The sequence below is a fragment of the Rousettus aegyptiacus genome, unplaced genomic scaffold (assembly GCF_014176215.1).
Source record: "Rousettus aegyptiacus isolate mRouAeg1 unplaced genomic scaffold, mRouAeg1.p scaffold_m13_p_9, whole genome shotgun sequence".
NCBI classification, from domain to species: domain Eukaryota; kingdom Metazoa; phylum Chordata; class Mammalia; order Chiroptera; family Pteropodidae; genus Rousettus; species Rousettus aegyptiacus.
The window spans coordinates 7,061,643-7,086,505 of NW_023416312.1; the positions used below are offsets into that span (position 1 = coordinate 7,061,643).

The 24,863-nt window shown below is 43.6% G+C and overlaps 2 protein-coding genes across 2 annotated transcripts in view; one reads left to right on the forward strand and one right to left on the reverse strand.

Annotated features, from left to right (window-relative positions):
- Positions 1 to 443: 443 nt before the first annotated feature.
- Positions 444 to 16,778, forward strand: PDHA1 (pyruvate dehydrogenase E1 subunit alpha 1). Its single transcript, XM_016146886.2, has 11 exons — positions 444 to 500; positions 6,195 to 6,254; positions 6,815 to 6,988; positions 7,792 to 7,918; positions 8,844 to 8,935; positions 9,746 to 9,838; positions 10,655 to 10,810; positions 10,989 to 11,060; positions 13,169 to 13,236; positions 14,460 to 14,568; positions 14,986 to 16,778. The coding sequence occupies exons 1-11, from the start codon at positions 444 to 446 to the stop codon at positions 15,148 to 15,150; spliced, it is 1,173 nt and encodes a 390-aa protein (XP_016002372.2). The 3' UTR covers positions 15,151 to 16,778.
- The window catches only part of MAP3K15 (mitogen-activated protein kinase kinase kinase 15), an 86,339-nt gene continuing 77,905 nt past the window's right edge, over positions 16,430 to 24,863 (reverse strand). Inside the window, exons 20-28 of the mRNA XM_036226866.1 lie at positions 23,522 to 23,705; positions 22,586 to 22,652; positions 21,902 to 22,073; positions 21,008 to 21,193; positions 20,318 to 20,423; positions 19,281 to 19,506; positions 17,547 to 17,659; positions 16,589 to 16,680; positions 16,430 to 16,510 (exon numbers count right to left, since the gene is read on the reverse strand). Coding sequence (XP_036082759.1) covers positions 16,430 to 16,510; positions 16,589 to 16,680; positions 17,547 to 17,659; positions 19,281 to 19,506; positions 20,318 to 20,423; positions 21,008 to 21,193; positions 21,902 to 22,073; positions 22,586 to 22,652; positions 23,522 to 23,705 — 1,227 coding nt within the window. The remainder of the gene's footprint in view (positions 16,511 to 16,588; positions 16,681 to 17,546; positions 17,660 to 19,280; positions 19,507 to 20,317; positions 20,424 to 21,007; positions 21,194 to 21,901; positions 22,074 to 22,585; positions 22,653 to 23,521; positions 23,706 to 24,863) is intronic.

A 24,863-nucleotide genomic window follows, 5' to 3' on the forward strand; every position in this document is an offset into this window, starting at 1 on the left:
CAGGACTGGGCGCACTGAGACTGCTTGGCACGACTTCCAATCGTGCACGGCCGATCTCTGGTCCTAGATCCAAGAAGGCTCTTTTTCTGCGGGGCTCTGGAGGCGGGAACCCCACTTCCCGACGCATGCGCCCTCGGATCCGTGGCTCCACACTCGCCCGCTGCGGGGTGAAGGAGAGCACCCCCCAGATCACCCCCTCTGGCGCCGACATCCAATGGGCGGCCGCAGGCTTCTCAGATGGGCGGGGCATGCCCTAGGAATTGTTCCGGTTGGCCTGCGGCCGAGCGCGGCGTATGACGTCTCTTCGTCACTGTCACGTCGCGCTGTGGTTAAGGCGTGCCGTCCGCTCCCGGCCGGTGAAGGAGACTTGGATATATTTGGGTCGCGCAGTTTGTGTCGGTGGGAGTCGCCGGCACTGCAGCTGCCGTTACTGCCCTCAGTCCATGAGGAAGATGCTCGCCGCCGTCTCCCGCGTGTTGTCGGGCGCCGCCCAGAAGCCGGTGAGGCGGCGTGAGCGCCCCGGGGTGGGGGGCTGAGAAGGGGCCCAAGACCCAAGGACGCGTAGAGCGGGCCGGATCTCGGGGCTCGCGGCGTGGCACCGCTTAGGGAGCGGGGGTCCGACGCTCCGAGAGCCACAGGCCTTCGTTTTACCTTTAGTCGGTGCGCCCCATTCCGGGCCCGGGAAAGAGCGGCTGCTCTGACACCTGCGTAGACAGGGGACGGGGACACTTTACAAGGTCCGCGTGGAGGTCAGCCACGGCTCCCGGCGCGGGGCTAGGAGGCGTCTTCTAGAAGTGCTCGTGCATTTATCGCAGACAGAAAAAGGGGCCTTGGGCATCTCGAGTCTCCAATTGACCCCCTTTTCTCGGCCCACTCATTTACAATCTTCCTAACTGCGTTCCTCATGAGCCAGAGGCCACGTAGTATGTTAAAGAGCATGGAATCTGGAGACCGAGTGGCTCCCTCAGACACCAGCATCACCATTTACTAGCCCAGCGACCTTGGACAAGGTGGTTTTTTTTTTTTTAATTTCTTTAAATAGGACTGCGCTCACTTTCCTCATTTCTAAAATAGAGGTAATAAGTACTTAACCCGCGGGTTTTTTGTGAGTCTTAAACGAGTGACACGTGTACAAAGTTTGCCAAATAGTGCATCGTAGGTGCCATTTGTGTAAAATAGTATCATTTGAGTGCCCAGTTTGGTATTCATGTGTCTAACAGCTACGCTTGGCTCTGTAGAGGGTTCAGACCGGATCAGGCTCCCGAGAAACAAACTACTTCCCCTTTCCTCCCTTAACGTTGAGCTTTTCTTGGCAGTCAGTTCCAGAGCAGTCTGGCAGAACACGGAGGAAACTGCCCTCCCCCTTACACACACGCACGCACACGCACACACACACACACACACTCTGGCAGAACACAGAGGAAACTGCCCTCCCCCTTACACACACACACACACACACACACACACACACTCTCTCTCTGGCAGAACACGGAGGAAACTGCCCTCCCCCTTACACACACGCACGCACGCACGCATTCACTCACTCACACTCACACTCTAGGGTAAAGGTAGCTAAAGAAAACGGCAGCGTTGCTGAAGAAGGTGAGATTAGAGGTTAGCACTGTTTCTGGCTCCAGCTTCCAGATGTGTCCAATGCCCAAACTTCTAGCATTTTGTCCTCTACGCACAGAGAAGTAGCGTTTCCTGGTATAACTGCAGGCAAGTTTTGATTTGCAGTTTTGACTCTAGTAACTCCTCTAGGTTTTTGTGGTAACTCGGCTCAGTAAGGGTTAGTAAGAGATGGTCAAAAGGTAGGAAGTGTACCGCTATAGGAATCCCACTGCTTTCTGGCACTCATAATCTTTGACTTTACCTTCCTGCTCTCAATTACATAGAACTGGCTGTCATTTTTTTTTTATTATTATTATTGTTTCCACTTTAGGATAGAGAAGCAACAATTTACCTATTCTTAGTTACTATTGCCTGGATGGTTGATTTCTAGTTTTAAATATTTCCAAAACTACAGTGTCCGTAGATGTGTCTGGAAAATTATTTCTCAGTACAAGAAATATTTCTGGCCCCACAAAATTATTTTTTATTTTTAAATTTATTTTTCAATTTTTCAGTTGACATACAATATTATATTAGTTTCAGGTATACGACATAGCGATTAGACATTCATATACCTTAAAATGTGATCAAGAAAAGTTTAGTACTCTTTTGACATCATATATTGTTATTACAATATTATTGATTACATTCCTTATGCTGTACTTTATATTACCGTGACTGTTTTTATAATTGCCAATTTGTATGTACTTCCCCCCTTCCCCTTGTTCACCCATCCCCCTCAAACCCCCTTCCATTTGGCAACCATAAATTCGTTCTCTGTATCTGAGTTTGTTTCTGTTTTGTTTATTTTGTTTTTAAGGCTCCACATATAAGTGAAATCACATGGTGTTTCTCTTTGACTTATTTCACTTAGCATAATACCCTTCAGGTCTATCCATGTTGTCGGAAGTGGCAAGATTTCATTTCTTTTTATGGCTGAGTAATATTCTGTTGTATATATGTACCACTTTTCTTTATTCGTTTGTCTATCAGTGGATACTTATGTTGCTTCTATATCTTGGCTTTTGTAAGTAATGCTGTAATGCACATAGAGGTACATATAGCTTTTCAAATTAGTGTTTGGATTTCTGCAGGTAAATACCCAGAAGTGGAATTGCTGGGTCATGAAGTAGTTCTATTTTTTAATTTTTTCAGGCACCTTCATACTGTTTTCCATAGTGGCTGCACCAGTTTGCAATCCCACCAACAGTGCAGGAGGGTTCCCTTTTCTCCTCATCCTCGCCAGCACTTGTTTGTTGATTTATTTATGATAGCTTTTGGACAGGTGTAAGGTGATTTGTGGTTTTAATTTTCATTTCTCTGATGTTTAGTGATGTCGCACATCTTTTCATGTGCCTGTTGGTCATCTGTATGTCCTCTTTGGAGAAATGTCTGTTCCATTTCTCTGCTCATTTTTTAATCGTTTTTTTTTCTTTTTTTGGTGGTGGTGGTAATGAGTTCCTTATCCATTTTGGGTATTAATCCCTTATCGGATATTATCATGGGCAAATATCTTCTCTCCTTCAGTTGGTTGTCTTTTCGTTTTGTTGATGGTTTCCTTCACTGCATGGAAATGTTTTAGTTTGATGTAATCTCATTTGTTTATTTTTTCTTTTGTTTCCCTCACCCAAGGAGATATATGAAAAAAAAAAAGCTGAGAGTGATGTCACAGTTTACTACCAATGTTTTCCTCTAGAAGTTTTATGGTTTTGGATCTTACATTTAAGTCTTTAATCTGTTTTGAGTTTATTCTTGTATATGGTGTAAGAAAGTGGTCTAGTTTAATTTTTTTGCATGTATCTGTCCAGTTTTTCAAACATCATTTATTGGATAGACTGTCTTTACCCCATTGTATATTCTTGTTTCCTTTGTCATAGATTAATTGACCATGTAGGCGTGGATTTATTTCTGGGCTCCCTATTCAGTTCCATTGATCTATGTGTCTTTTTCTGCCAGCACCATGCTATTTTGATGACTATAGCCTTGTATAGTTAGATATCAGGTAGCATGATACTTCCAACTTTGTTCTTTCTTCAGATCACTTTGGCTCTTTGGGGCTTTCTGTGATTCCATATAGATTTTAGGATTATTTGTTCTAGTTCTGTGAAAAACGGCATTGGTATTTTGGTAGGGATTGCATTGAATCTGTAGATTGCTTTGGATACTATTCTGTGAACTGAGGCTGGCTGCCACTAGTGTCAGGCTTGGGACCCTTTTTTGGGCACCACGACATGTGCTGAGGCCAGCTGCCACTTGTGCTGCATTTATGGCTGCTTAGTTGAGGCTTCGTTCCAAGCCAAGACTGGCTGCTGCTTATGCCAGACTTGGAGCTACCTGATGGGAGTTATAATGCAAATTGGGACAGGTCACCATTTGCCCTGGGCTTGGGGTAGTTTATCAAGACGTACAGGGCACGCTGAGGCCAGCCACTGCTTATTTGGGTTTCATGGACCTTTGAGAGATTTTAGGAAACTCTGCAGCTCTAGCCAAGGCAGGCTGCTTATGTGGAGGAGCCTCTGGAAGAGGCTCAGGCCTGGCACTCGAGTGGGTAGGTTCTCAGGGAATCACCAGGGCTGGGCAAACGGTGTTAGCCAGGTAAATGGAGAGCTCAGATTTGGTGCTCTCCCTGTGCTGGACTGGCTGTGTGGTATGAGAGCTCAACAAAGGAACAATGCTCCCCCCCAGGGCTTCCTTCCCCAGAGAGAGCTGTCCAAACCCCTGATCCTCCAGCCCTCACCCTGAAGCTAGTCAGTTTAGTCCCCTGTATATGCCTGGTTCTTTTGGAGCTGCTGTCTTTGTGCTGGAGCCCAGAGCAAATTGAGTTTGTGAGCCTGTGTGTGGGCCCTTTAAGAGAGGAACACTTAGGTCTCCAGCAGCCCTCTGTCTCATTTGGATGCAATCCCTAATGGTTTTCACAGCCAGATGGTCTAGGGACTCCTCTTCCCGGCGCTGGAGCCCTGAGCTGGGGAGCCTGGTGTGGAGCTGGGACCCCTTGCTCCTTGGGGGGACCTCCACAGCCGAAATATCCCTCCCAATTCTTGATCACCAAACTGTGGTGATCAAGGTTTGGGACCTGCCCGTTCTGCATCTCTGCCCTTCCAGTAGTCAACATGGTTTCTTCTTTATATCCTTAGTTTTAGGACTTCTGTTCAGCTAGTCTTCAGGTGCCTCTCAATGATGGTGGTTCTATAATTTAGTTGTAATTTTGCTGTGGTCATGGGAGGAGGTGGGCACAGCACTTACTTACTTCGCCATCTTGACCGCAAATCTAAAACAATTTTCTTAACTGCCAAAAATAACATGTTTTATGATTGCCAAAAATAACGTTTCGTTTGTCACCTTGCTCCTCTCATCTCTACTTATTCCCAAATTTCTCAGTTTTCTTCACTTAGATATGTTAATGAACTCTGTCTACATCTAACTTAACTGAAGCATTTTTTTCTAGTACTTAAGCGTTTTTTCCTCCAGCAACACCATTGTCTTGTTGGGTTTAGTAGATAATGGTATATTGATGGTTGAAGCATTAAGTAGATAATAGCTTTCTGCTGGCAGGCTTGTATACTTGGAGGTACACTTAGGGCAATGTTAACCCTTCTCACCAAGATAAAGTCCAGCACTAGAAGCTGGATGACTGTACAAACATATCAAAAGTACTTTTTGTGGGGTCTAAAGAATGTGCTTCATGTCTCCATGAAAAGAAGTCATGTTGGTTTACACATCCATGTGTGAAAACATGACAGAATTGGCTAAAATAGTACATTAACACTAATTAGTTAAATGTGGTCTAACCTGGACCATAGCCATCCCATAGAATACTTTTGGTGTAAGCAGGTGTGTTTGATTGTAAGAGTCAACAGGAAACATTTTTCCCAACTTTTTACCCCACCCCCAAGCACTGACAGCTACCCAGACATCAAGAAGGAAACACTGTTGTAGAGAACGTCTCTCCCTTCTGGGGATTCAGGGGGAGCTACCTAAGATAGCGGCTGTTCAAATTATAAAACATCCTTCAAGTCCATTGTTTTTAACTCAGTGTAGGTATCTTTGGTACATTTCTCACTAACATTAAATTCATACTTTGAGCAGTTAAAAATATTTTTCTTATCGATCCATTTCATAGAAAAAAATGGTTTTCCTGAAATAAAGATTGAATCATAGTTTTATTTGAAGAATAATTCTGAAACTGAAGCTTTAGCTTGCTCAGTATATCTGTTTATGATGAAGAATAGCATAAATAAAGCCCACAGATTATCAGTCTCTTTAGCGTGGCCATTAACTTCATTATATTCTCACTGTAATTTCTTTGAAAACAAAGTGACTAAGTAGATTAGTTTGGTTTTTGCATCCATTCTCTTCCTGCTATTTGCTGTCCCATAGGATTACCATCGTGTGTTATTAGCCAAAGCATGAGTCACTTTGGAAGATAAGATCTCAACACACTGAAGAGAATAGAAGCCCATGAACATGTTGAGGCTTATGCAAGTTCCAGGACTGCATCTTGATAACCGAGTAATAGTAATAATTACTTTTCAAATAACTGACAATAAAAGTACTGACATATTTGTATATTTTGGTCTTTCAAGGCAAGCAGAGTGCTGGTGGCATCCCGAAATTTTGCAAACGATGCTACATTTGAAATTAAGGTAAGAGGTATTTTACTTTGTGTTAATTTTTCCACCAGTACACTTTGATATACAATTTGACTTAGGGAATAGAACATTTTTATATGCTTTTTCACCATTTTCTTCCAAATGTTCTAGAATCAGAGGTTCAAAGAAGTTTAGTAAAAATTAGAATTTACACTTAGCAACTTGCTGGTGTTTCATGGTGTGTGTGTGTGTGTGTTGGGGGTGGGGGGGAGGTGAGGTAAAAAACATTAGGCTTACTCCAAAGTTTAAAATGTGATTTAGTAAAACATTTGAATGGGAAGATGCTTAGAATGCTTCTTTGAAAGTTTGGCTTTCAACCAATAACCTGCTTGACTTCTAGGGGCTTTCAGTGAAAGTCATCTTAGAAAGATTTTCTTCCTTCAAAACCCTATCCCATCGCAGTGAGCTTTATGATGTAAGGAGTCAGAAGCAATATGCAGCATTTCTGATGTGCTCCTGTGGGTTTTTTGAGTGAAATATTATTTGTGATGGAGTTAGATCTTAGCATGGGTTGGCATTGTTTACAATGTAGTAACTGGAAACCTGATTTTCAGAAATGTGATCTTCACCGGCTGGAAGAGGGCCCTCCTGTCACAACAGTGCTCACCAGGGAGGATGGGCTCAAATACTACAGGATGATGCAGACTGTTCGCCGAATGGAGTTAAAGGCAGATCAGCTGTATAAACAGAAAATCATTCGTGGTTTCTGTCACTTGTGTGATGGTCAAGTGAGTGATAGTTTTGTAATAAAACTGCTTCTAAGAATTTAAGTGTGGTTTGTATTTAATGGCTTTTACCCTGCCTTATGCATCCAAAGGATTCCAGTCTGGTATTTTAGAATAAAAATGAGAATGCTGAGACCTGCTATGAAGCTTATGCTAAAGAATTTATTCATGCATCACATTGCTGATTTCCTGTGCCTTTATGGCATTGTGACCATCTTTATTGGGTATACTTTTAGGGGAAAGGGTTTATTTTTCTTTGTTTGTTCGTTTTGTTGGTTTAGACCGTTATAAATTCAGATGCCTACACGGGCCAGCTAGGTAGAATAAATGAGTGAAGAAGACCAGCTATACAAAAAATAGACATGGACTGGAGGTGACAGGGACTGGCAGTGAACTGGAATGGGCAGGTCCCACCTGTAGATTATGTCATGATTTGTTTCCAGTCATTGGTGCTGTATAGAAATATGGAGCTAATGCTTCCTATTGTTTGTTTCTTCAATATAAGACAGAAGTCTCAATTTTCATGATATTCTTAGTATTTTAATGTTGACATCTGATTCAGGATCTTTTCCCCCAAAATTACTATACAGGCTAAAGGAAACAGCACATCTATGGATTGTCAGTTTATGGCTTCTGTCTTGCGCCTTACCCTCCACTCTGTTTCTGATTAAAAAAAAATTAGAGCTACTTTCTATAGCTACTAAGGAAGAGTTCGACTAGGCCAAATATTTGATAATGGTCTAGGAAGGCTTTTGTCTAGAAATGTGTATTGTATTGACTCATCACTGCTTCTTCCTTTAATGCAGGAAGCTTGTTGTGTGGGCCTGGAGGCTGGCATAAATCCCACAGATCATCTGATCACAGCCTATCGGGCTCATGGCTTTACCTTTACTCGTGGGCTTTCTGTCCGAGAAATTCTCACAGAGCTTACAGGTTTGCTATTGATTTGCAAAAGGGGAAATTAGTGAATTAAGTTTTCAAATCTCTCATGTAGGCAGCAGTAATATAATGACTGTGTGTAGAGCCAGAGGGGTGTTAAAGTCAGGGGGATCATTTCATAAATGATACAAATGTCTAACAAATATACTGTATACTCGAAACTAGTAACTAAATAAAACATTAAACAAATAAAACGTTTTCTGGAGCCTTTCCCTTAACCCAAAGCAGGTCCCATGGGAATGGGAAGACAGCACAACCAAGGGGAAAAAAAAGATACTAACTGTTACAAGTTAATATTAAAACCTTTTTGAGTTAAAAAAAAAAAAACTTTCTTTAGGTGCTGTTATTTCTATTACGCTTTTGACTAAACTGACCATTTTTGAGGTCATCTGGCTCCTCAGGTATAAGTTTTAAAAGGTTAGCTCTGTAAAATCAGAATTACGTTTATAATCACTCAGACATGCCAGCAGAAATCTAGCAGCCACAGAAAATAAACTGAATAGAAGCATTTCATAGTATGCAATTTAAATTCTAGGAATCTTCTTAATATCCCTTTGTCTTTGTCCCCTTTGACTCTTGAACTGTTTCGTGTGCCAGTGTAGGAGATAAAGGAAGATGTTTGTAACTGGCGCAAAAAAAAAAAAAAAAAAAAGTCCAGGGCACCACACCAACATCCGAAGGAAACTGATTAGAGAGCTGGAAAGATTGGAAAGGTCAAGGACACGAGACTGGTCTGACCTTCATTACAAAAGGACCTGAGACAAGGAGGGATATGTGTTTGCATAGAGGGGCAGGCGTTTATACAATTGAATCAGCCTCTGAGTTCTAATGGTTGAGCCTCTTGAGTAAATGCTTAGGATATGGTTTTGTTTTGTGTATTTGGTTTCTGAAGCATATGTATGTGTACTGCCATTTCTAGGGCGAAGAGGAGGTTGTGCTAAAGGAAAAGGTGGATCAATGCATATGTATGCCAAGAACTTCTACGGGGGCAATGGCATCGTTGGAGCTCAGGTAGTTGAGGATAAGGATTGCATGCTTTTCTAGATTTGGCCCTGACCTGTGTCTTTACAATAGTTCATACCCCAGAGGTCTTCCTTCTGTTGTATTTTAGTACTTTGGGGGCTTAGTGTGCTTGAAAGACCTATTACTTCATACCCTACCATTTGATCACTTAATAGATTTGGACCATGATTTAAAATTTTTCCTTTTTGGTATTTATGTTTTGTAAGTAAGCAAGAGCTTCCAGCAGTGGAGCTATATCTTCAGCTTTATATTTATATTTATAATTTATATTTATATTTATATTAATTGCTTTGTCACATCCACTTTGCCTTACCTCTCCCTGCTGGAGACAGGACTCATGCCAGATGAGGACAGGCAAGTAATCAGGATCTCAGGGCCTAGTTAGAATCCAAAGCCAACTTCTATGGATATGGAGTTTGCCTTGTTCTCATCATTTAGTGAATTATGAAGAAGTAACAGCATAAAACCATATCTAGATTGTTTGGTTTACTTTCTAATATATTGAGATTCTACAGTATGTTTTTTTAAACCTTGGTTTCATTTTTAGAATTAGTAGTCGAATCTTTGCATGCATAAAGGTTATTGCTTAAATGGTTGGAATACAACATAATAATTATTCATCTTTACTGGTTTGTTTATAATACTGGTAGAATAAGCAGAGATAGGGTTGACGCAGAGAGAGTTTATAGCAACAGTATAATTTCTATCTCAATTTCTGGCCAGGAGTTAAAATTCAGAGCATTAATTTCTCCCCTCACGGATTTCTGTGGTTCCTTTCTTGATTGTCCTTAATATTAGGTGCCCCTGGGAGCTGGGATTGCTCTGGCCTGTAAGTATAATGGAAAAGATGAAGTCTGTTTGACTTTATATGGCGATGGTGCTGCTAATCAGGTGAGTACTTGTCTCAACTTTCTAATAATGTATAGAGTTTTATTTTCAAAGTGTTATATGTTCATAGGTTAGTTCGTAAAGAAGTAGTATGTTACTTATTAGTTGAACTAGCCATTCCTATGGCAAGCTCAATTTCAGTTTTATGGCCAGATTAGAGATTTGCCTCTTGGCACATTTTACAAGTGATTTATGGGGGCGCACTCCTGAGGGAGCTCTCCTTAGCTCTGTTTACCTCAGCACGTCCCAAACTGTGGTGAAGGATCTTTTTCTATTTTAACCTCTTGTAAACCAATTCTTAAACCAGTACTGGAATGTTTAGACTCAGTGTCTTCAGTGCCTTGGCATTACCAAACTCCTCTCGTGGTCTTTGAGCCCTAACTCTGCCCTACTTGTTTCATGGTCTGAGTCATCACCAGTCTGTGGATGACATTCTTGAGGACCTGCTGTGGATGCTGATGTTCATTGCTCGTTTGCTCTGGGTACCCAGTGGGTCTCATAGAACTTAGGACAAACATAAAACTAGGTACCACATGTTTTTACATGGTGATCTTTTCCCTGATGCGGTCCGTACTACTCTGCCTTGACCTCACAGAAACAAGGGGTGGTGTTTTGTCACTTCCCTTAGTTGCAAAAGAGATGATGCTTGCTGCTTCACTCTCCCTCTTCTTGCCAGCACACAAAAGCTTGGTTATAGATGAGGCTTTTTATCCTTTATGAAAGCTTTCTCTGCCAGGTAGAGCAGTAGCTGTTAAGATGATGAAGTCTAGAGCAAAATTGCAAAATGAAACCACTTGAACTTTTTATACACACTTGCAGGGTCAGATATTCGAAGCTTACAATATGGCAGCCTTGTGGAAATTACCTTGTATTTTCATCTGTGAAAATAACCGCTATGGAATGGGAACATCTGTTGAGAGAGCAGCAGCCAGCACTGATTACTATAAGAGAGGTGACTTCATTCCTGGGCTGAGGGTAAGGACACCTGTCAGAGCCAGGCCTACACCCTCGTGGCTCGATACCTCTATGCATGCTCTTGATAATTGCAGACAAATTGAAGTTACATTTTCTTAGTGTAGGAACAGGTCATATAGAATTAAAATGGCTTTAGGTAGGTGATTTACGCTTTGCTCCCTTTCCCATGCATTAACAGGTAGATGGAATGGATGTCCTGTGTGTCCGGGAGGCAACGAAGTTTGCAGCTGCCCATTGTAGATCTGGAAAGGTAAGCCTCTTAGGCCTCTGGGCAGGAGGTTTCTAATGATATTTATCTTAAAGTTGAAAGAATACCTCCTCCATGTCTGTTGTAGCTGTTCAGGGGTAGTTGTTGGCGTGTATTAAGTTAGAAGTAGAGCCAAGTCAAGTGAATCGGGTCCCTTCATAAATAGTGTTGTCTTGGTATCTTACTTCCTGGGAACATTCCATGTTGCCCCCATGTGGGGTAAACCTTTTCTTCTAGTGCTTCCTCAGTATCTTGCTTCTATCTCTATCGTGACAATCTATTTTGCCTTTTGGTTTGGTTGTCTCCAACCCCCATTAAGTATAAGCCCCGCAAATGAACAGATTGGGGACCCCCCCCCCCAGTGCTCAGCACAGAACTTTGCTTATAAAATAGACATTCAGTATAACTTTGTCTTCTACAAATTAAATATTATGGTTAAAGTATATAATCGCAGTCTTGGTGTTTCAGTCCTAAGAATCTTGACCTTTCAGTTTTAGCAGTAGAGTGGGATTTGCCTGAAAAGAGGCTTACATACCATTGGAGTTAGTGGAAATACGTTTTTCTCCCTAGATCAGTGTTCCACAGCTCAGAAAGCATGCCCCTGCGGTTTGTCTTTCACCGACTTACCATTTTTTTTTTTTTGGCCAGTAATGCAAATAAAATTTGGCTAGCGGTGACTAAACTGGGAGAAAGGGGATGGAGCAGGGAAGGAAATCTAGAGCATTTAAACAAGAGGAATAAAATGGAGTTGACTAAGATGGCAGATTGGTGCCAGTAGGCTCAGCAGTCTGTACCAGGACTTCAAGACTAGAAGCCCAGGCCCTGGGTGATGGATACTATCGCCCTCTCCCCCAGTTCCGAAAGAATATGCGGGGTCCAACCCTACATGGAAACAGGATCAGTGGTTTATAGCCATGTGTTGAGTTTCCCAGCCTGACCAAAGCCTGATCTTGGAATTAAGGGAGAGTCTGGAAACTCACTTATCACCAGCCCCTTAGCCCAACCCACTGTGCTTCCACACAGCTGCTGGATTACATAACTGGATAGGTGACCGAGGGGTTTGACGTGTGTCAGTTAATACACTAAGTACTTCTTACATATTATTAGCACAACTCTGAGCTAGGTTATTACTGTTTTGCCCATTTCGCAGATGAGGAAACAGAGGCACAAAGCAGTAAGAGTACATAGCTACCATATATACAGTCATTTGGACTCAGAATCCCACTTTTAAACTACTACACCAAACTGCCCAGGGATTCTAGATCCACCCCCCTTCCTCTGTGTTCAAAGTCGTCTTCTAGAAATGAGCTAGTTTAGCATGAGCAAGCTACCTAGTGGTAGCTGGGCTAGCCAGATTCCCAGCAGTCGCAGGGTTACGTATTAGGTCTTCAGTGCCCGCCAACTTTGTTACACACTAGCGAGATGTGTGTGAAGCAGGATTGGTCGGCAGTTTCTGTGAAACCGAAATGGGTATAAGGTGGAAATTCACTTACCCAGCCTATCTTTAGTTCGCCCATCCTTCCGCACTTTCCAGCACACGCAAAGGTTTGCTTTTAATCTGTTAGAATTTGCATTAGCATTTTTTTTCTAGAGTTTTAAAAGGATCAGAGTGCTTGTAGATCATTTCACCTGTGACTAGGGGGAAAGACTAGCCTATTAACCCTAAAGAAAAAAGCCATGCCCTCTCCTGCTGCCATACCTGCCTTTCGAATAGATTTTTCTTCCTTAAATCTTTTTATAGGATTATGTATCAAATGCAATGCTGAAGAAATAGATGATTCTTTAATATTAATAGGCCTTATAGCATGCTGAATGCCTGTTTGATTCTTTAATATTAATGAGCCATATAGCGTGCTGATTCCATTTTTGATTCAAAATGAGCTGTGGCAGGTTGCTTTTATTAGGTTCCTGTTAAAAATGATGAAACAGGCAATAAATCGGTATTAGAACTGAGAACAGATAGCTTAGTCAACTAATAAATTCTTGACAACTCAGCTGATTTATAGGTCTGATGAGTGTATCTTTGATCCTGAAAGGGTGTGCATTTGAGGCTGTGGATTGGTGGTGTGCTGTGCTTGTTGTCTCACCTACTCTCCTTTGGGCTATTTTAGGGGCCCATACTGATGGAGCTGCAGACTTACCGTTACCATGGGCACAGCATGAGTGATCCCGGAGTCAGGTATGGTCATGGGAAATCTGAGTGTGGTGGGCTTTGAGTGGTGCTACTCACGTGGAAAAATAAAGCACTTCAACATTTGCTTTTGAAGTCAGGCAACAGTTGGCTTCGTGCATTGCATTAGTTGGCATCAGGTAGTTGATTCCTGGTCTGAAAGCAGTGTCTCCCACTAAACTCGTTTCAATATAGAAAGCCTTCTGAAAGTCCCTACTATGTATAGTATCTACATGTTAGCATGAGCTGCAATAAAAAAATTAAATTGCGGAGAGAAATTTTACCATAAAGCAGGTCTGATGGTAGAGTAGTATATTGGGGGGCACTTAACTTTTGTAGGCATTGCCCCAAATTTCTTCATGGTATATTCCTCCCGCAGGGCAGAATTTGAAAATGTTCTGGCTGGCATGGAACAAGGCCAATTGGCACATGGGATAGTCAATATTTTACAATAGAGCAGTCACAAAAGGACAGGTTACACTAGAAAACAGGAGTTTTACTTGTCACTTTTTAACTCTTCGATGTAATGCTGCAGTCCCAGAGTATGACATATAAGAGATTTAGTCAAAATAAGCCATAACAAGCCTTCGAGTGTAGAATGGCATTCTAAGGGAATATGTTTTATTATAAAGAACAACTTATGCAGAAAAATGCACTTTGTGTAATTCTGCTGTTTTAAAAAAATGGTAGAACCCTTGCTTTTAGTGTTATTTAGTGGGATGAGGGTGTGATATAGATTTAAGAACTGGAAAACCTGCTATCCAGGTTTTTGCTGGCCACGTTTCTCTGGGGTCTTAAGGAAGAAAGGCAATGCACATTTATATCCTGCTTGATGTTCTGCTGCCTCAAGGTCTGTGGTTATCACCATACAAGAACCATCTCCACTGTCCCCACCCATGTGAAATGTAGGAGCTCAAAGGATGGGACATTTGGCACAGAAAGAGGCTCCACCACTTCATACCCTACACCCTAGATCAAAGCAGCAAATAAAAACTTGGCCCCAGTTGTCAATGTGAATTGCTAGTGTAGAGTTTTTGATCAAAGATATAAGCAGCTCTTACAGAACATTAGGCTTTCCTGTACTTTGAAAGTATAATTCTGCCATTCCCTCGGTGACATAGTTGCTGATGTGCTCCTTTATCTCAGAAACGTACTCCCGTGTTTCACAGAATTATCTTTGCTCAAACTGGAAGTGTTCTTACCTAGTTCTAACTAGGTTTCCCTCCCTCTAGTTATCGTACACGAGAAGAAATTCAGGAAGTAAGAAGTAAGAGCGACCCTATCATGCTTCTCAAGGATAGAATGGTGAACAACAATCTTGCCAGTGTTGAAGAATTAAAGGTACTGTTACTCTCGGTGGTTTAAAGGTGGGCTCTCCTTTCTGAGCAGTTTTTCTCTACACAAAACGCTGCCACTCCTAATGGGAATGTATGACCATGGGACGTTCAGTCATAGTGACAAAGCCTTTAAACCCCTCAAGAACACAATTCTTTTTCCTAGACTTTGGGTTTTTCAAAAATGTTCCCTCTCCAGAGTATGTGTATATCTTTTTTTAAAAGTTGATGTCCATACTCCAAAATATTCCTGGGTAGATCATTCATTGTGTCAGTCGTTTAGTTAAAAAAATAACATCTTTGAAAATAGAGGCTCTTAAGTACTTCTGTTACTAGAAGAATATTAGTAATAGGCTCTGAGTAGACAAGTTGGTACCTAAGCTGCTTATTCAAAAATCTCTTGACCTGTAATCCGATTTTTTAGGAAATTGACGTTGAAGTAAGGAAAGAAATTGAAGATGCCGCCCAGTTTGCCACATCCGATCCTGAACCACCTTTGGAAGAACTAGGCTATCACATCTACTCCAATGATCCACCTTTTGAAGTTCGGGGTGCAAATCAGTGGGTCAAGTTTAAGTCCGTCAGTTAATGGGAGGCTGCATGAAATGGATGACTACACCTTCAGTGGGCTATTGATAGCAACTGTAAGGAATGCTTTTTCTCAACTTAGTTAAGGAGGGAAAACCCATAGAAAGTAGGTAGCTTAAGATAGTAATTGCATGCAGTTTATACAGTGTTGCATTAAAAGATATGCACACTTAAGTATTTCATGTGAATGTTAAAGGTTATTTGAGATTTGTATAGGTCTAAAATAGGTAATTACAGTTTGTGCAACCTTCCTTCAAATTATTTCCTAACAGTTCTATTTTATTTAGCTGTATACTCTCTTAATAAGTCCTTGTATGCTTGTGCAGCTCTGCCACCTGTCATGCATTACCCCACAGTTAACACTGTATGTGCATGTCAGTGCTAAAGCCTTGCCACACTGATCATTTCTCAACATTTATTAATTATAACCAGGACAATTCCATTTTTAAATACACCATCTGCTCCTTGCAGCTGTAACCACTCTATAAGCTCTTTGGTGATGCCAAAATTAGGGTTCACGATCACTCTTCTCACAATACAGTTCTAGTCACGTATAAAACACTGATGAATAACAGGTTCAAAAAAACAGTATGCTTTCATAACAAAGATGTTGGCTCCTTGCTCCCTCTGTTCCCCTGGCTTAGCTGACTGGTTAAACTTCATCTTTGGTGGCTGGGGTCCCCCGAGCCCGTCTTCTATACTGGGAGACTGCGGCCCAGAGCCTGCAGAGGAGCCCGCCGCTACAAAACAACAACACAGACGTCTTTAGAGTCAGAAAGAGACTTAAAAGCAACACCCCAGAATACTTCTTCAGGAGCCCTTATGGCAGAAAGTGTATCATTCTAGGCTTGTCTAGAGTTGCCATCTAGTCTTAAAAGGCTTACCTAAAATAGAAATATGTTCTCTTTGTGGGTGGAGACAACACTTGTGCCCCCGTAGGAGTGGGACATGGCCTTAGAGGCATGTACAGGAGAGTACTGGTGGGCCTGTTATGAGCAGGCCGTTTAAGATGATATGGAGACAAGAATGCAGATTGCAATTTAAAAGGAGGGTGTGGGAGAGCTATTCTGTTTTACCTTCCTACTTTTCCCACCAGGGCTTCAGCTTCCATCACCTTTAGGCTTTTCCCAACTTTAACCTGGGAAAACTCCAGAGTTTGGAGCTTTCTGACGAAGCCATAGTAGAATGTACCAGCCCGTTGTTTTTTTACTGCATTATTTAAAAGCATAATCACATGCAAAAAGTCATTTTCTATTATGCAAAGTGTTTTGAGGCTATTTTTACCGTAGTCTGAGGTGTCTTAGATCTTCCTTAGTGATGTCATTGAGAATATCAGAAAGTGTATAACCTTCTTCAACAATCTGAAACAAAGAAATATACAGGAGCTAAGCGGCTTTGTAATAATAGCAGAGGGATGGTTTTTTTGGTTATGAATTTACCTTTTCAATTGCATTTGCATCTGCTCCTTGCATTTGTAACCACTCTATAAGCTCTTTATCTGTTTTCTGCCAACGAAGGGATACTGGGGTCTCTGTAATGATTAGAAATTTGTTATATATTGATGTGTAATGGTAAAACTCTTCACAAGTAACAAGCTGGTTGAAATAAACTTCCAGAAGATAAATGTGACATAAGTTAATGAATTAATGTGTCTCAGGTCAAATACACATACATTGCACACTGATCCATAGTTCTTGGATTCACACCCCAGAAATTCAGATTAACCTTATCTATGACCTTTAGTTTGGAATGCTTATTCTCATCTTTAACATGGTTATTCCCGCCCTTAAAATGCCTTTTCTAAGGAATCACATCCCTAACTGCACTGGAAATAGGTTTTTGAGATTTTTGTGTTCGAGTTTACCCATCCCACATTCCAAGAGGTAGCTGTTGCCCTTTAGTAAGTGGCACAAAAGGAACAAGATAGGTTTACTTAAGTGTAATTTATGTAGTAAATTGTTTTTATTTAGGTATGGAGCACTATGAACTTTGACAAGCCCAGTCATGTGACCACTAGTGCAACAAGATACAGAAGTTTCCATCACCCCAAAAAGTTCTGGTGGTTTTTTATAATGAATCACTTGCTCCACCCATTGTGATTTGTTTTCTCTACCTACACTTTTGCCTTTAATGGTGCATAAATATTCTATATTTATGGAGTCACAGTATGTAGCCTTTGAATATGGCTGCTTTCATTTAGCATAATGCATTTGTGATTCATCTATGTTTTTTAATGTACCAGCAGTTCCTTTTTATTACTGATTAGTATTCCAGAATCTACTGGATTACTTACTGGTTCAATAGCAAATAACCTCAACTGTGTCAAGTCTGACTAGAATTTTGGCCACATTTTAAATGATCTCACACATGTCTAAGAGCAAGTGGAAAGTTACTCACCATTAGATTTGGATTGTGACTCAAGGTGATCCAATTCTTGAGTTTTCTGTTCTAAGGTTTCCCGTAGAAAATTCTGGTACTCTTCCTCTTTTTGAACTAGGTTTTCCAAAAGTCTAGTTAAAAAAAAAAAATCATCTGAAGAGTCTAACACCATTTAATTCAACTCAAACATTTTTAGTACGTTAGAGATTGAAAAAAAAATGGCACAACCCCTATGGTCAGTCTGGTTTCTTCAAAGTTCTGTGATTAGGTTTCAGCCTATATATACATGGGCACCTTCCTTTGTCTCAAAATATGTCATGAACCGAAAGATAACTCAATGGAACTCAGCCAGAAGGATAATCTGACAATTTCAAGTTGTCTCCATAAATCAGATCAAGTCATTGAAATTAGTGGTCAGGCTCTTCCTTCCCCAGGGATGAAGCCGAGGCAGCTGCTCCTGATAGAACAGCTGGAGGAAAGGAGGGAGGAGGGAAAAGGTGCTGATCTGAAGGTGGGAGGAATGCTACTGGCAAATCTTCCAGATCCCAGGGCTGTACTGAATGGCCTCACAGGCACTGGTCTCACATCAGGATAGACCAGTTACCCTTAGTCAACGTCACTTCAGGCAGTAGGTGCCACCCTACTCTGCCCAACAATAGCTAAGCCACCTCCATATCACAAGGACAGGCGTGTTTTGTAGGGACTGAATGTTTGTCAGCCATCTGCAGTCAGGTGCTGGCTATTTAATTATTAATTCTACCTAGACTGAAAGATAATATACTAGCAACAGAGAAAACCTTTGAACTCATATATAACATTTTATGAATTTGATTACATAAACTTTACCACAAAAACATTTTAAAGTGTCTAAGTATTACTATTAATTTTCACATTTATCATATTTTAAAAACTTTAAAAATTTTGCCACCACTACCAGTTAATGGGAAACCCAGGTCTTTCTAAAAAGAAATGATTAGATTTGCCTAAGATCCTTCCTCACCCTCTGAGATTCCTAGGGGTATATACGACTTTTCTTTCAAAACATGAACACCTGGCACCTCATCTCCCTCCTGTTTCACATTAATCAGCCTTACCAATTCTCATAGGGCAACAAGGCATCATTTGGAACCACTACCAACCAGTTTGCTGTAGCTGTGGCTTATATACTTTACATAATCCCATTGATTATGTGCTTCCAAAGAGCTAACCGGAATCATTTATTGTTCTAACAAATATTTCTGAACACCTATTATGTGCCAGGAAGTGAACAAAACAGACCAGCTCTTGGGAGAATCTCATGACACTGCCAAGGTCCCTTGGCTAGGAAGGCAGTGCACGAATGCTCACTTAGGGATCATAAAAAATCACGAGATTTAAAGAGGAGAGGGCAAACTTTCTTGGAGCCAGGATTATGTAATACAAACTATCAACAAAGTGCTAACCAATCCCCAACTTGGCTACTTCTGCAGGGGCGGGGTGCAGATGTCCACTGCTGGACCCAAGCCATGCCAGGGGCTCCATTTGCTAAAAAGACCCAGAAAACTCTCAGATGCCGCTGCCTTTAGCGTGGCCTGTGGCAATGTACTGTATTTCTCTGATTCCCAATAGTAAAGAAAGGGAGGCATTTAGTTCACATGGTGAGAATACCCCTTTGCCCTGTTCCTTGGTGAAGATGCTTTTCTGAGACCTGGGTGAGGCCAGCAACTAAACCCATTGCCTGCTGGTCTAAGTCATTGTCCCACCCCTGCTGACCTGTTGGTCTCCTGCTTGAGCTTGCCCAGCTTGAGGCTCAGGCGCTGATGGTAGACCTGCTGAAGCTGGACCTCCCGGACAAGTGTTAATGTGGGTCTGTTCCCTCCATATCTGGCATGTGCTTCACTTCTGGGCGGGTCTGCTGGGGGAGGGTCCTCCTTCATCTCACCTGGGACCTTATCCACCTCTTCGGTCTCTGAGCCGGCCTCCAAGTGGGTTTGGAGCTCTGAGAAATCACAGAAGGATGGACCACAGTTCAACAATGTCAGGGCCTCATGTACCTTGTGTCCCAGGCCAGCAAATAAGGCTCTTCAGGAGGCTGGCCTGGTCATTCCAACACTCTATCCAGAAACTTGTGACTTTATTAATGGAGAGGAGACTATTTCACTCAGTTCTCTCTATGCAAAGATGATCACCCTCAGTTTACAGGTGAGGAAACTGATGCTTGGAGTGGGGAGTAATACAGATCTGGGGGTGAATGAGCCTCTCTGGAAGCTGAGCCTGGGCTCCAGTGCATTCAGGGGAACAGACGGAAGACAGGGAGGGAGTGAAGTCAAGAGAGGAAGTGGCAGTCTCAACACAAGTGTTGCAAACCTCCCTTCATAGGAAGAAGTCACCACAGAAGGAGAATCAACTTCTGTAACTAAGCTGTTTTAACACAGAGTCGACAAAAGCCAAAGGTTTCTATGGCTACCACATGGTGATTCTGAGAGAGGAGACTAAGCCATTAAATCATCAACCAACAGCAGGTGTTTCTGAGCACACCAGAGGAGGTGCTGGAGGGTCATGCTCCCTTTCAGATCTGCAGTTTAGTCTACATGCAATCTGGGCTCTGCCCAGAAGGTGTGGAAATATAGCATCAGGAGAAATTCTTAGAATCACAGAATCTTAGTCCCAAAGGGTCTGTCATAGCAGTACTTAATTGTAGAGAAACATACAGCCAAAATGGGAATGAGAAAGCAACAACTGTCGAGTGCAGAGGACATTTCTGATCTCTATAGGCTGAAGGTGACCTTGACCAAGAAGCAGACACTTACCAGGGATGAGAATGGTGACTGCAGCTTGCACTGCTCGCCGGATGATGTTGTCCATCGCAAACATCCAGTGGGGTCTAATTAAGTGGTTTCTCAAAACTTTATTTACCTAAAAATCACAAAAATCAATTTTCTGGTCCATTTTACTTCCAAGAAATATGAGCTCTTACTAATTTGCTTCTACTCTGAGATGAAGCATTAATCATGCTACTCTGGGTCTCTATGCTAAATTCCTTCTGGACTGAGTCTCCAAGCTGGCCCTAAACAATGCCTGGGGTCCAGGAGATGGGTACAGTGAGCAGATCTACCTGAACTGGGCCTCTCTGTTGCTTATTCAACGAACACTTACTAAGCACCTATGAAACCTCAGGTTCTGTGTTGGTGGTTTGGGACACATGGTCTTAGACCTGGAGTGACTCACATCTGTTTGGAGAGACAAACTGGCAGATGCCACTTGTTCCCAAATCCTATATTCCTGCTCTTCATGGCCAAATGCAGTCAGTCTGTTCACCTGCATTTGCATATTCAGTGTTTAAAAGGAACTGCTGAAACTTGGGATTCAGGTGTAAACAGTGAGCAGAGATGGGGACTGTGGGAGAAGATGGTAACTGAACTCCAGGGGTTTGGCCACGACCTGCTTCAGTGGGCAACCTGCCTTCCAGCGTATTCTCTAGGGCCAGATGGAATACTTACGGCATCCTGAAATCCAAACAGTACCAGGTGAATCTGATTAATGGACGAGCTGTCAAAGTCCAGGTCCACCTTTAGCTCTGATATTGTGGATGCCATCACCCTGTGCTCCGGGGAGCGGATGAAATCCCTCAGGATGCCAATTATTTGCTTGATGTGACCAATTGAGAGGTGCAACTCTCCCGAACTCTGATCACAGACACACATATACACAAATCACATTTACTGAGTAAGTCAGGAAGGGAAAATTCAAGTATTATTACCATCTACATTTAGATTCTCCATTATGCATTTGCTAAAGGAACTGAGGACACCTCAGGTGACACAGGGTCTCTGTTCCTGAAACTCAATCTTCCCTGTTAGAGGGTTTTGTGGCCTCGTTGTTCACTGGCTCACACATACTGTCACAACTAAACCCCTCTAGTATAGTTCTGTCATCCTGTTTAACACCTTGTAAGGCTACCCCCTTGAACAGGCCTTGTCAGAAGGGGCAGAGTAGGGTGGTGGTCTCTTCCTAAAAGGCACTGTCTCCATCTGAAATAAGTTAAAGCTCCAATATTTTCATCCATAACCTTTCTCCCCAAAGTGGCTGTTCACCCAGAGTCGGGCAAAGGCTGGGAGCCCCTGGGCTTTGTGCTGCCACTTGGCTGGTTTCCACCAGGGGGCAGCACTGCCCCATCCATGCCCAGATGCACTGCAGTGTTCAGCTAACTGGTTTCAGCGGTCTTTTTTTCCTTTGTATTTTCTTTTGTGGTGCTGGAGGGAAGGACGTTGGGAAATACTTATGGTGATCATTGTAACTGTGCAAGTGTTCCAAGGTAGCAGGAACCTTGATCCCATTGGACCTGTTTGGGGACCTGGACACTACCGCCTCCCCCTACTGCCCCAAGCCTGTACCTGGACCACGCACTCCTGCAGGTTGGAAGCCACTTGGTTCTGCTCCTCCCAAAGGATTTGGCACAGGATGGCACGGCGCTCACTGTCCTTGCGCAGCAGGAACCATCCCAGGTACCTGTCGTCGGGGTTGACTGTGCTCCGCTCTTCTGAGGCCGAGCTCTCATCTGGAACACTGCGAACAAACACAGGTGACAAACAACTGGTACTTGAGCAAAGCCTCCAAGCTAGAACCTCATGGGGGAAGGGCCGAGAGGTGACTCCTTTGCAGCCCTGCCCTCAAGATGAAATTGCAGGAGGCAGGCTGAGGGAAGAGGGATGCAGTGTGTTTTCTAATCCTGTAGCACCAGTGTTGGGAGAGGAAGGAGAGACAGAGAAGGGAGATGGGATGGGGAAGGGAGATGCGGGAGAACAGAGAGGAGAACCGATGAGCGAACACAACGCCCTCCTCGCGCACTGCTGGCAGCCCACCACCCTACTGACCAAGCAGAAAGGAAGCAAAAGCCCTTCATGACCATGTGGTTTTGACCTGGGAGGTATTTTGCCTGTTGGAATGAGCACTCTTCACAGGCCTACAGCTGACCATGGGGCTGGCTGTACCTGAGCAGATCGCTGAGTCTGTCCTTGGGCTCATTGGCCTTTTTCAAGAAAGAGTAGGACTGGATGTCTGAGGCTGGGGAAACAGACCTGAGTTCGCTGCTGTCCACAGGATCATCCAACATGGGCAGAGACAGGGTGGTGTCCTCGGCACCCTCTGCGTGGGGGAAGACATGGAAGGGCTCAGAGAGGGAAGATGGGGGCTCAGAGAGGGAGGTAGGGGGCTCCAAGGTGGGGAGAATCAGAGAAGGCGGGGGAGGCTAAGAGAGGACTCATGCTGGGGCGTGCTAGCCTGTGCTGCTCTAACTGGTGCATGCAAACACCCAAGAATCCTGGTGAAATGTAGCTTCTGCTTCAGTGGGTCTGGAATGGGCTGAGGCTCTGCATTTCTTACCAGTCTGCAGGAAAACGCTGACACAGACACGCTCTGCAAGCAAGATGCTGAGGAGCCGTCCTGCCTTCTGACTCCATCCACATCAGGGAAAAGTGAACAAATGGCTTCTTTTTCAGGAACCACTCTTAGGTCACTGCCAGTAGGACTACCATAGAGGGTAGTCCACTTGTCTACAGAGAACTGCTGGACAGTAGCCACAGGCAAACTTCCCTGACACGCCCTTAAATCAATGTCAGGAACATCTCGAGGGGACAGGCCAGGCTCCAAAAATGAAGCACCAGGCCCTGCAGGTGGGGAAGACACAAAACCCGAGCTAGGCCAGGGCCCCTCTTGTCTCATGCCACAGCACAACCCCCAGAGGAAAGACTTTACTAAAGGCGGGAAGGGGGGCATTGCTGTCACTTGTGGGGCTCCCGTGTGCCTCCACTGGGAAATTGAATAATTGAATGACATTCATCGGTTGGGTTTTGACAACCCAACACTGCTGTACCCACTCCCCTGGAGTCCTCGCCTCCCACACCACAAAAAATGGATGCCATGTGGGAAGTTCAGGACTCTGGAGAACTGGAATTCTTTGAGCAGCAGAGGAGCCTGGGGCCTGGGGGTCACCCAGCTGTCCCAGTAGACCTTACCTGAGAGCTTGGAAGCAATTCGGCTCTTCTTGCCTTTGATCACCTGCCTTAAGAAAACTTCTCTGAGTAGGGCGGCAGCGGTGATACGCTTTTGGGGGTCAGGCTCAAAACAGGATAGAATGAAGGATCTGGCTCTCAATGAAAGGCTGCTGGGAATCTCAGGGTGGATCTTAAAGAACCCCACCTGCATTTGAGAAAGAGATGACTGGTGTGAAATTGAGGCCTCAGGCGAATCTGGGTGTACATGCCTTCACCACAAAGCTACTACACCTGCCATCCTTTGAGGAGCTGGAGATGGAGCATAATGACAGCTTTAATGACCCTTACCATGATCAAGCCCCTGCTGGCCTGTTGGGATTTTGCTTTTCCCAACAGATTGTGGGGGAAGCGACGCTGGGAGAGGTTCGGAGCCTGGGCCTTAAAAGGCCTTGGGGCTTCTGCTCCAGTTCCCTTGGAACCCTAAGACCACCATGCAGGGAGGATGCCAAGGGTGAAGGGCCTGTGGGCAAGGTCCTCTGAGAGCATCCTGCCCCAGCCAAGCCAGCACATGAGTAGAAAAGCCAACAATTAGCCCACAGAATTGTGGTAAATAAAGTGATTGTTTTCAACCTCTAAAGTTTTGGGGTGGATTACACAAAAGATAACTGAGATGAGGCTGGGACCACAGTCTGCAGCAGGATGCTCTGAAAGTGTTCGAAGGCATCTGTGCTCTGTTTCCTGATATATAGGGTCCCCAAAGGATGTCCCATTCACCTCAGTGTCCATGCATTCACAGCCCAAATCCCCCCGCCCCTCCAGCTGCAAACCACGTGCAGGCCAAACCTGGAGGCTGGTACCTCATGGCCCATAGCCTCATCCCCATGGGGTACAACAGGCCGAGGGAGGGGCACTGCCCTTTCCTCTTCAGGCTCCTGCTACAATTTCTGCTTCGGCTCCTACTTCTGGCCAGTTCACCATTGTCCTGCTAAAGGCTCTTTGTCCCTGTGACCTGGAGGGGAGCAGGAGTTGGGGCTGAGTTGTCACGTGTCACTGTGACATGACAATGCTTCCACAGGTCCTGCTTGTCCATCTTGCATAACTCCTGCATAACTGTGACAATCAGGGGTGGCTCTCTCCTTAGGAATTCTCATCTTAAAATTCACAATCTTCCCCACATCTTTTCTGAGCCTACCCAACGAGCTCTGGGTTGAAGCCCTCCTGTTTCCAGACACACCCCATTCCCAGCTCCTTGGCACCCCTGAAGACTGGCCTGGCCTCCCTTGCCCCCTTAAGCGAAATCTGGTTGCTGCAGAGAGCGAATCACAAAGCCTTCTGACTTCACATCCCCAAGTCCCTTGACTTG

Excerpts from the sequence above, each read along its gene's own strand:
- PDHA1 (XM_016146886.2), top strand. The coding sequence starts at position 444 with ATGAGGAAGATGCTCGCCGCCGTCTCCCGCGTGTTGTCGGGCGCCGCC. Across the intron at positions 9,839-10,654 it reads GCGATGGTGCTGCTAATCAG|GGTCAGATATTCGAAGCTTA; the intron begins GTGAGTACTTGT and ends ACACACTTGCAG. Across the intron at positions 11,061-13,168 it reads CCCATTGTAGATCTGGAAAG|GGGCCCATACTGATGGAGCT; the intron begins GTAAGCCTCTTA and ends GGGCTATTTTAG.